The sequence below is a fragment of the Setaria viridis genome, chromosome 3 (genome assembly GCF_005286985.2).
Source record: "Setaria viridis chromosome 3, Setaria_viridis_v4.0, whole genome shotgun sequence".
Taxonomy (NCBI): Eukaryota; Viridiplantae; Streptophyta; class Magnoliopsida; order Poales; family Poaceae; genus Setaria; species Setaria viridis.
This window is the reverse complement of record NC_048265.2, coordinates 2,831,306-2,842,124: the sequence shown is the minus strand read 5'-3', so window position 1 is coordinate 2,842,124 and position 10,819 is coordinate 2,831,306. Positions and strand designations below refer to the sequence as shown.

The following is a 10,819-nucleotide window of genomic DNA, read 5'->3' as shown; positions in this document are numbered from 1 at the left end:
ACCAATGTCTAACCTTTATCTCCGCAGCCTATAGGACCTACAAATTGCATAGTTAATTACCTCAAAATTGATTAAAAAAATCAAGAAACCCCCTCGGCTCAAATCTAACGGTAGGGACTGCCCATACTGTGATGCAGGCAGAGGACGCCGAGCAGGAAGCATCTGCCCCAAACAGAAAGAAGATATTTTCTCGAAGCCACAGCACCATTTGCCACATCCCCCCCCGGGTGTTGTTTTTCTTGGACAAATCCAGGCCCGCAGCCACCCACCAAATCAGCCGAACACAGGGTGCCCAAATCAGGAAGGATTTTAAGGTTAACCGGCAGCCACCGGCTACTGCCCGTGACCCCTCTTTTTTTCCGGCCCCCTCCTCTATATATTACCCGCCTCCTTTTCTCCCTCCCTTCGCACCCGTCTCGCCTCTGATCCCATCCCACCCTTCTTCCTCGACTCCGTCGGCCACCGCCACCGCTCGCCGGCGCTGCCGGAGCTCCGAAAGGTCCCGCCTTTTCCCGCCAAGATCCCACCTTCCTTCCACTGCTAGCTAGCCGCTGCTGCTGACCTCGCCTGCTCCGTACTAGCTAGCCGTAGTTGATTGGTGGGGCGTTCTTGATTCGTGAAGCGACCGTACAGTAGGATCGTGCTCCCGCCGTCTCCGGGTTGCGTGCAGGATGGTCGTCAAAGATTGGGAGTGAGGAGGCGCAGCTCGACCGGTCGTGGAGCCTAAATGTACCGCAAGAACGACTCGGCACTCTCCTGCTTCTACCTCTTCCTCCTCTGGTTCTTCTTCTTGAAATAGACCAGCCCGGCCCAGGGGAGAGCAACTCGCGAGCTGCGATTGGGATCGATCGCTATCTCGCTGCCTGGTCCGTGTGTGAAGCTACTGAGGTGGTCCTCCCCTTGTTGTTTGCTCCGGCGAGAATCGCGAGGTGCTGGGAAGAGATGGAGCTGGATCTGAACGTGGCCGAGGTGGCGCCGGAGAAGCCGGCGGCGATGGCCGCGAGCGACTCCGGCTCATCGGAGTCGTCGGTGCTGAACGCGGAGGCGTCCGGCGGCGGGGCCGCGCCGGCGGCGGAGGGCTCCAGCTCGACGCCCCCGCCGCGGGCCGTGCTCGAGTTCAGCATCCTCAGGATCGAGAGCGACGCGGCCGGCGCCGACGACGACGACGACGCCACGCCGTCGCCGCCGCGCCACCACCACCACCACCAGCAGCAGCCGCAGCTCATCACCCGGGAGCTGTTCCCGGCCGTCGCCGGCCCGCCGCCGCAGCATTGGGCCGACCTCGGCTTCTTCCGCGCCGCCGAGCCGCCGCGCCCGCAGCCGGACATCAGGATCCTGCCGCACCCTCACCCGCACGCCACGCCGCCGGCGCCGCCGCCCGTGCAGCCCCAGGCAGCCAAGAAGAGCCGCCGTGGCCCGCGCTCCCGGAGCTCGCAGTACCGCGGCGTCACCTTCTACCGCCGCACCGGCCGCTGGGAGTCCCATATCTGGTCAGTACACCAATCATCTGCAAGCTCACCTTGTCCTTTCAGGTACCAACCAATCGCTTCTCTTCTAACACAAACGTCTCGTCTTCTTGTTGCTCGGAAATGCAGGGATTGCGGCAAGCAAGTGTACTTAGGTGAGCAGATTGCCAACTAATCCGTTAAAATTCTTCTCCTTTTTTCTTATCATAAATCATCCGTGGTCTAACTGATCGAGTGATCTGACTAACACAGGTGGATTTGACACTGCCCATGCTGCTGCAAGGTATGCACAGAATTGTCCTCTGAACCCTGTACTGCACTGAATTCATCAAACTTTCACTTTTGTATCACCGGACTAATCTTGGAACTTGGCAGGGCGTACGATCGAGCGGCGATCAAGTTCCGCGGCGTCGACGCGGACATAAACTTCAATCTCAGTGACTACGAAGACGACATGAAGCAGGTGAGCAACCGACAATCCATGTTCTTGCAACATTCAGCGGAGTGTCTGTCTGCAACTGAATATACATGACATGGCATGGCCTGTCCTCTTTGGCGCGCCAGATGAAGAGCCTGTCCAAGGAGGAGTTCGTGCACGTCCTGCGACGGCAGAGCACCGGGTTCTCGCGGGGCAGCTCCAAGTACAGAGGCGTCACCCTGCACAAGTGCGGCCGCTGGGAGGCGCGCATGGGGCAGTTCCTCGGCAAGAAGTGAGAACACTTCACACCCTGAATCATCAAATTTTCAGGATTTTGCTTTGCTGTGAATCCTTGTGATTTTCCTATGTTAGCCTCATGCTAGAGTCATGAGTTCCTAGCAGATGAACTCCCATGATTTCGTTGTTTATAGTTCAGTAGTAGTATAGGTTAGATATGCATGTAGCTTAATGGCTGTTTCAACAAAAAGAAATTAAGAGAAAAAAAGGGAGGTGGATAGGGAATTCCTAAGTCCTCATCGGTTGGAACACCATGCTTGGGTGCAGGTACATATATCTTGGGCTATTCGACAGCGAAGTAGAGGCTGCAAGGTTGTTCATCTTGGATTCACCATTGATGCAAAAAAAAAAGAGTTTTTTTCCTTGTCTTTTGATTTCCAAAGGGTTGAGTACCGACTCGATTCTTCTCTCTCTTCTTTTCGTTACAAAATTCAGGGCTTATGACAAGGCCGCGATCAAATGCAATGGTAGAGAGGCCGTGACGAACTTCGAGCCAAGCACATATGATGGGGAGCTGCTGACCGAAGTTGCAACTGAAGGTAGAAACTCTTCTCATAATCTTCAGATAAAGTTATTAGCTGATGAACTTGTTTGAACCAAGGTATTGAATAAACTTGATTTTTTTTTTGTTCTTCTGCAGGCGCTGATGTAGATCTGAACTTGAGCATATCTCAACCGTCATCTCAGAGCCCGAAAAGAGATAAGAACTCCCTCGGTCTGCAACTCCACCATGGATCATTTGAGGGCTCCGAATTGAAAAGAACAAAGGCAAGTGCTCAGGCTCTCCTTTGACAAGTATCAAAAGCAGTAAAATTTTCTTGTCGAATTCTAGTGGCTACCTGATGCACCATGCGTAAAATAACCCAAGTTTCGCTCTCACCATGCTAGTGACGTGACTACTATGCCTCTTGTGGATCAAGTCTTTTTAATAGTTTACGTCGGAGATCCTATTTCTACAGCTGTTGTCCTGTTTACATTTGACTGCCCTCTCAAGTCGGAAGTAGGCAAATTATTTTATCGCGTAGTAACAAGTTTCTCTTTTCAGAGTGATCATGACAGCTGAGCAGAACATTTTTTTCCCTACCAAAATGAATTGTTTAAGGAATTATATATAGAGCGTGGACAAATATGCAGGTATCCATAATTCAACTGAAAAATCTTTTGCTTCTGATGCAGATTGATACTCCCTCTGAACTGGCGGGCCGTCCTCATCGGTTCCCTCTTATGACCGAGCATCCACCAATCTGGCCTGCTCAATCTCACCCCTTCTTTACAAATAATGAGGTTAGGCGATACTAAATTACTGAAATGAGGGCATTTAAATTAGCTCCCTAAATCTTATAGTTGCAAGTATTGTCAGAGCATCACATGATTGTGTCAAATTGTCCGTATTATGAAAATCTGGCATGTGATCTTGACCATCCGATGAGCAAATTGTGCAGCCTGAAGATTTTTAGTTGGCTTCATCAAGTTGCATTTCTTGTGCGGTTGTCAATTTGGCTCTAGTCTTACATCAACGCTTCATTTTCTTGAATTCTATAGTCCACCTGGTCCATGTCGATTTCGGAGATATTAATGCGCAGCACAATGTTTCATATAGGGTTTTGAATATCTTGAGTTTGCCTAATCTGGGAATAATTGTATTAGCAGCCTTACGAATAGAGATATGTTTGATTTTTTTCCTTTAAAAGGAACATCTAGACCAACGAGAATTCAACATTAGGCTACTCAAATGATTGGTCAACTATTCCTGTCTGCGGCCAAAAAACCTTTGAATGGTTCCTTTTCATGTATTGCCAGTTATAGAAGTGTGACTATTATTCAAACTTTCCGTGGGAACAAAAAAAACACTTATGAATTACCATGTTTAATGCAATTATTATAGAACAGAAGTACTAAATTTGCCGTTTGTTTCAAACAAGCATGTTTTTACTATTCAACTCCAGAGTTTGGTCAAATTGAACCGTGGAACCTTTCAGCTCCAAAACTTTAAGGTCAGGTTCACATGTGTCGTTTTCCGATACTATTGGACGGAAAGTTTGAGCTTGACGTTTGAAGCTCGGCTTTCTGTCCAACTGAACTGATGGAAAGACTAATTTGGAACAGGCTTCCATCAGAAAGCATTAGGATTTAACTGTTCAATTTGTTCCTGAATTCATCCATCCTGCATCAAGTTTTTTTGGAAGCTCAATCCATCCCATATTAGGATGTAAGCATGATGAACAAACTGTTGTTGCATTATGCAGGGTGCATCAAGGGATATTAACAGGAGGCCAGAGGGGGGCACAGGAAGTGGTGTTCCCAGCTGGGCATGGAAAATGACAGCCCCTCCTCCCACCCTGCCATTGCCGCTCTTCTCGTCGTCGTCATCGTCCGCTGCAGCATCATCAGGATTCTCCAATACCGCCACGACAGCTGCCCCCGCCACCCCATCTGCCTCCCCCCGGTTCGACCCGCCGTCGTCGTCGAGCCATCATCACCGCTGAAAAACCAAGAAGCCACGCTGTAAATTTGCCGGGAAGCTGGCATTTTTTCCCCCTCTGGGCGTTGCAACTTTTTCGGTTTTGCGCCGGGGTGGTTTCTTGTAGTGGATTGGATTCAACTGTATTCTCATACTGCCCACGTGAAATGCTTCTCTCTTTACACACCTGAGATTGACTAACTTCAACATCTGAGATCGATTTATACAATATTGTGTAGAGAATCATTTCTGAAACTGTTAACAGAAGTATAGGTATCAATAATCATAAAGCCCTGCATGCCCACTACTTGTGGAAAAAGCTCAGCTGGAAGATTAATATTCCAGTTTCTTTCTTGGCTGTCAATTCGATTCTTGTCTTTGCTTTGGATCCAATTGCCTGCTGTCTCGTCCTGTCGTTGTTTGTTCTTGCACAGAGCCAATTTACTAGCTCGAATGGACGCTGACGCATTAATACTTGGCGCAAAGGATATATGCTTGCATCTGTGTTAGAAATCATATATGACACTGCATTTTTTTTATAGTCAACTGAGATAAACCTTTCATGTTGCTCATGTCAACTGAAATCCGTCAGAGACGATCAAGTTTTTTTTTTTTACCTTGGTCATAATGTTGCTGACCCTGCCGTCGTCGTCCCTGAAAACTTTTGTCAAGGAAATGACCGCGCGAGAAATGCCGACAGCTACTGTCGGCGAAAAGCAAAGGAATCCGTCATTGAGAGGACACAATTCTTTGAAGCCCACTAGATGCGTACTAGATTACTTAGGTAGATTCCCTTTTGAACTCGAGGGCGCATCGAGATTCGAGCTCTGCCCCCCTGTTCATCGATTCATTCCCTCTCTCGATCATGGTCTCAATGCTGGAATTGCTTGATGATAGAAATGCTGCACACCAACATAGGTGCAGTGTATCCATGTGGTAAGATGGCATGTAGTACTAGAACCAATCCCCTGGCTCCCTTGGATATCTTTTTTACTTGTCTCCATGTGCCTCTGAAGTTGTATACTAACCGCGGCACACAAGTTGGCCATTATACATTTCGTTGTTCTGATGGGGAGGAAGGAGGCGGCATCAACTTTACTTTACTATGGAATTAAGCAACATTAGTATGCATGAGATCTTTTCAATCCACCAAGAAATTAAATGTCAAGTGCAAGATTATATATGTTTATTTACCAAGGGGAGTTGTGCTATAGCTTTGAGATTCAGGATGCTTTTGTTATAATATTTTGTCACAACAGAAGCATTTTTTTTTGAACGAGGCGGCAAGAGCTTTGCCGTAATTTTTATTAGAAGGAGCAAGGGAAGACAAGAATACAAGAACAAAAAGGAAAAAAAAACACAGAAGCATATTGACCTTCCTTTTCTTTGAAGGTATATAAATGTTATATTTTTCATGTATACAAATCGTGCCGGCCTTTCTCTCCTCCTTTTCTTTTTCTGCTAATAAGAAAAGAGCTTGATCAATAAGGCTTATTAGTTTTTTAGTACATATGATTTCCTTGCATATCTTGAGGGACGAGATGTATTATGTGGCGATCGTTGGTTATAACAGTACGTGGTCCAGGCGACTTGTCAACAATTAATAAAGATCTGACCGCAGGGATTCTGAAACATCAGATAAACAATAGCTAAGTGAGAAGTAGCATGTTGATACCTGTAAGTCTGTCCCTTCATTATTCCCTCCTAGAAAGGACCCATACAAATATTCAAAGAACAACTCATCCATTAGATCACCGACAAACGACCATCAGGTACCATCGAAAAAATAGCCGCAAAGTTGAGAGCACAACCGCCCATTTGCAACACCAAGATAGAGAATATAGTAACCCTAATTAAGCATCAAACAACAAGTTGTATGTATGATGTGCCATTTTCAACTAATGCCAATTATAATTTCTGTTAAAAATGTCGGCTTGACCCTGTAATGTTGGCGTTCGAAAAGAAAACAAAAGGCATAATCGACTAACATATAAAGTGGTGATCTATATATGAGCTACGTCAAACAAGAAAATGACGGAAAATTTAATGCCCACCTTCAGGGAATCGAGATCTATCCTTAGAATTTGTGTGGGTGTTGGATGTCAGTGACGGCTCTAGTGACTTGTAAGGCATTGTGTGTGGCCTAAGCGATAATGAGAGGGCAATTGACAACATCCTATTTGGATTTTTTAAGGATTGGAGGTGTCCTTGTTTTCTTCCATGTGGTGTGGGTCTCTCTCTCTCTCTCTCTGCTTTTGGCATGATTCCATTCCTCCTCCGAGAGGAAATATATTGCTATTTTATGCATCGCCGAATTACGTCACTGCTTACGTTAATTCCCAATCGGATAGTAATAATCTAACAACCTTGTTGCATGACATGTATTATGGGCCAACATAAAACAAATCAGGCAGGTACTGGTACTATATTAAGCCCGGAGCCCTAATGGCATTTGTTTATCCTCTGTTGGTGTGATTGATTCCTTGTATTAGGTGTACTCGAAGGATCAGTTGAGCTCCTTTTTAAAAGTAGCCCTGTGTATTGTTTGAACGCTCTTTGTTGGGTGGGGATAATCTTTTCTACTCTGTGAAAAGAGCAATGCATGCACACTACACATGTAATGGTACATGTGTACTGCTTCTTTTAGTATGCTGCCATACTTTTCTAAACAGCATGATTAGTACTAAGCCTACCTTTGGTCTTATGTGTGTGTGATAGATGGTCTTAAACTTTGTACTCCACATCATACATGCATATCAATTCCTGCCAAGTTAACTATATATTATACTAATCGATTGTAGTAAGGCGTCCATCAACCTGCTCAACCAAGCTGCTGCAAAGCTAATATAAAATACATGCAGAGAGTCAGATGACAGATGTAACTTGAACCAGCTTGTGCATTTCTTAATGCCTCGATTGGTGATCTGATGCTGATTCTTTCAGTTTTAAACTCTCTTTTTTTATTTTCTGATCCAGTTGATGAGACAGATTAAAGCCAGTTGTAGTATAACTTTAGCAGTACGATACTAGATCAGGATTGGCCGGCCGTAGAGAATTTAGTTCAGGTTAATTTATGTGCTACGATAAGCTGCTATAATCAGCCGTAATAACTAAGCATGATGAATTATTGGCAGCTAGCAACTTTGTTTTTTTTAGGAAACAACTAGCAACAAATTTAAGATCCTCCTTGCTACTCCCTCCGTCCCAAATTATAGGTCGTTTTGACTTTTCTAAATTCATAGCTTTTATCCGTAGCAAAATTTATAAATCTAGAAAAGTCAAAACGACACACTACATCAAATTTTAATTTTAGATGAAGTATAATTAAGGGTGTGCACTTAACCATTGAAATATCTAAATACGTGGCAGCTAAAAAGTAAATCGCCGTCTTAGTTGTAGCCATTTGGTTGGACATGCATGTGTATATATATCTTTGTTAACCTCGTCTGACACGATACGTCAATCACTTCAGCAGAAAACCTACAATGGATGTAGCTAGCATTTCAGTTGACGGAGACGCAGCACCACACAAACCATCCGTCGGCATCGCCTCTCTCGCCTGCTGTCACTCTCAAAATTGCCGTCGTCATTGGATTCACACGTGTAGCACTGTGCGGTCGAGTGATATTATCCTTATTCCTTGACGAAGTTTCTTCAGAGTTTTGGAAGTTTGCAATGCAGGAGGGACCATGCAAATCCTGAAAAATGCATGCATGTATATGCTAGAAATACGGAAATCTTTCAAGAAAAAACAATCCTTGGACCATACTAGGTGCACCATTTGCATATTAGCCACACAGCGGTACTGGCGTCTATTTCAAAGTAATTTCGGCACCTTTTATTTTGCTATTCAATATTTGGTCATTCATCTTATTATCTGCAAATATTATTTGTGTAAAAAGGCAGAAATATATGACATGATTAACGTACCTTTGATCAAATTTAATGATGCTTTTCTCAGTTTACTTGGCTAAATGTTTTAGTGATCCATTGGACATCACCTTTACATGTTCATACACACATAACAATTTGTTGCCACCACTTGCACATTATATATCCATTTGTTGGCACTAATTAATTATCACAATATTATTTGTTGACGTCATAAATCTGTAATAAACTAGTAATGGATGGTTGAGCGTATGGCTCGTGCGCAGCCGGAATTCAAAAAACTAAAAAAAAAGGACGTCGGACAAAAATAGTGCTGTGATAAATGGATCCAACACCCAGACTCACGGATAGTCTGATCAGTGTGTATTCAGGCCGTCAGTGTATTCAACCTAAGGCCCAACTCAAGAAACCTTTTGGGCTTGTAATAGGCCCATGCAATGCAATAAGGCGAATTTTTCTTATTTTTTATTTTAATATTTTGTAAAAATATATGTTCTAATAAAAAAATTAGAAATCTATACCAATTCCGCCGTTTGAAAAATGACATCGAGATGGATCCCAATGAAACTTTTTTTAAAACTTTGTCGATTATTTAGCATAAAAATAGCACCAAATGAAGATAGTTTGACTACAAAGTTATAAATCTTATCAAGAGCTATAATTTTTATATAAAACTTATCTCTATCTTAATTCATATGAATTAGTTATGATTTTTATACGTGTGCTGCCAAGTTTCAGATCTAAAATTTGAATTTTAGATATGAAGCTTGTGTTGATTATTTGAGCATCAAAATGATACCAAATAAAAAAAGTTTGAACTACAAAGTTGTAGATCTTATCGAGATCTACAATTTTTATACAAAGTTTATCTCCATATGAGTTCATATGAATTAGTAATGATTTTTTGAAAGTATACTGCCCAGAGGAGGAACCTACCGCCGATTCTACCGCATACTTTCCGCCGTTCATTTGATTATAGCCGTTTCAAATGGCGGTATAGGTATATATTTGTAATAGCGGTATAGGTATATATTTGTAATTTTTTCTGTTAGGATATATATTTTTGCAAAATATTAAAATAAAAAATATAAAAACAAAAAATTCTAATAAGCCGGATCCAGCAGGCCTGCATCCAAATGGAACTGATTGGATAACGGGTTTTAATCTTCCAAGCCCATTACTGCGTGTATTGGGCTTTTTTAATTAATCAGTCATATGGCAGTAGAAAGAAAGGAAGCCCGACCCATAATCTGTGTCCTCGGAGGCAAGAGATCGCACACTCGCATCCAGACAGAACCCTCGCCGCCGCCGCCGATGACGTCCTTGCGCAGCTCCGCCGCGTCCCTGGCCCCGTCGATCCGCGGGGCGGCGGAGATGGTCCGCCAGGAGGCGCTCCGGCGCGAGCTGGACGGGTGCCAGCTGCTGGCGGGCATCTGGTGCCACGGGCTCACGGTGGCGCAGCTGCGGAGCATCCGGGCGTCGCTGCCCCCGACGGCGCGGCTGGTGGTGACGAAGAACTCCGACATGGCGGCGGCCGTGGCGGGGACGCGGTGGGAGGCGCTCAAGCCCTGCGCGCGTGGCATGAACGCGTGGCTCTTCGTGCGCTCCGACGAGATCCCGCCGGCGCTCAAGCCCTACCGCGACTTCCAGAAGGAGTGGAAGCTGCAGCTCAACGACTTCACCGGCGCCGTCTACGAGGGCCGCCTGTACGGGCCCGACGACTTCGCGCAGCTCGAGGCCATGCCCACCAGGGCGCAGTCCTACCAGTACCTCCTCGGCTGCCTCCAGATGCCCGCCGTCAACCTCCTCGCCGTGCTCCGCGCGCGACAGGAGGCCATGCTGGCACAGGAGGGAGAGGCGGCCGCGCCGGCGACGGAGCCGGCGGTGAAGTGATCCGTCGACGAGGTTTCTTGGCGTTCGTTTCACTCTGGCTCTGCGTTCTTGTATGTTGCAGCCGCGGCTTGGTTTAAAAGAAGCTTCCTTTTTCTTTGTGCTGCCAAAATTTGTTCTCGGTTTGGGATACATGTAGTAGAGAAACTGATAAATCATAACGGCACATTGCTCTGATGCATTGTCATGTTCATGAACTCGATTTTGGAATTGGAGTGATGCTGAATGGCCATTGCTGGTTCAGAAACCAGCCTCAGAAAGTGTAATGTGCAGTACTCTGTTCACCAGTGTTGTATGCTAGAGCGTTCAGTGCTTCCCATCATGCAAAGATGGTTGCTAAATTGCTAATTGATATGGTGTATTTATTCGGAAAAAAAAATTGGTGGGTGCATTTGC

The 10,819-nt window shown here is 45.2% G+C and overlaps 2 protein-coding genes across 3 annotated transcripts; both read left to right on the top strand.

The window, feature by feature from the left end:
* The first annotated feature begins 389 nt into the window (after positions 1–389).
* LOC117848711 (APETALA2-like protein 1) lies at positions 390–4,828 on the top strand. 2 transcript variants are annotated; one of them, XM_034730227.2, is made up of 10 exons: positions 390–1,490; positions 1,596–1,621; positions 1,719–1,749; positions 1,842–1,929; positions 2,031–2,176; positions 2,449–2,493; positions 2,617–2,720; positions 2,822–2,949; positions 3,358–3,465; positions 4,428–4,828. In XM_034730227.2, exons 1-10 carry the CDS (start codon positions 943–945, stop codon positions 4,665–4,667), a joined length of 1,464 nt encoding a protein of 487 aa, XP_034586118.1. In that variant the 5' UTR covers positions 390–942; the 3' UTR covers positions 4,668–4,828. The 2 variants fall into 2 exon arrangements, with proteins under 2 accessions (XP_034586118.1, XP_034586119.1); XM_034730228.2 differs by lacking the exon at positions 2,449–2,493.
* Positions 4,829–9,771: 4,943 nt separating this feature from the next.
* LOC117847388 (large ribosomal subunit protein uL10c) lies at positions 9,772–10,771 on the top strand. The gene has a single exon (XM_034728594.2). The coding sequence runs from the start codon at positions 9,848–9,850 to the stop codon at positions 10,424–10,426; it is 579 nt and encodes a 192-aa protein (XP_034584485.1). The 5' UTR covers positions 9,772–9,847; the 3' UTR covers positions 10,427–10,771.
* The last annotated feature ends 48 nt before the right edge of the window (positions 10,772–10,819 follow it).

Bases quoted from the DNA above. Each gene is read 5' to 3' on its own strand.
- LOC117848711 (XM_034730227.2), top strand. From the start codon at position 943: ATGGAGCTGGATCTGAACGTGGCCGAGGTGGCGCCGGAGAAGCCGGCG. The intron at 1,622-1,718 runs GTGAGCAGATTG...TGACTAACACAG, and splicing joins CGGCAAGCAAGTGTACTTAG to GTGGATTTGACACTGCCCAT. The intron at 2,721-2,821 runs GTAGAAACTCTT...GTTCTTCTGCAG, and splicing joins GACCGAAGTTGCAACTGAAG to GCGCTGATGTAGATCTGAAC.
- LOC117847388 (XM_034728594.2), top strand. From the start codon at position 9,848: ATGACGTCCTTGCGCAGCTCCGCCGCGTCCCTGGCCCCGTCGATCCGC.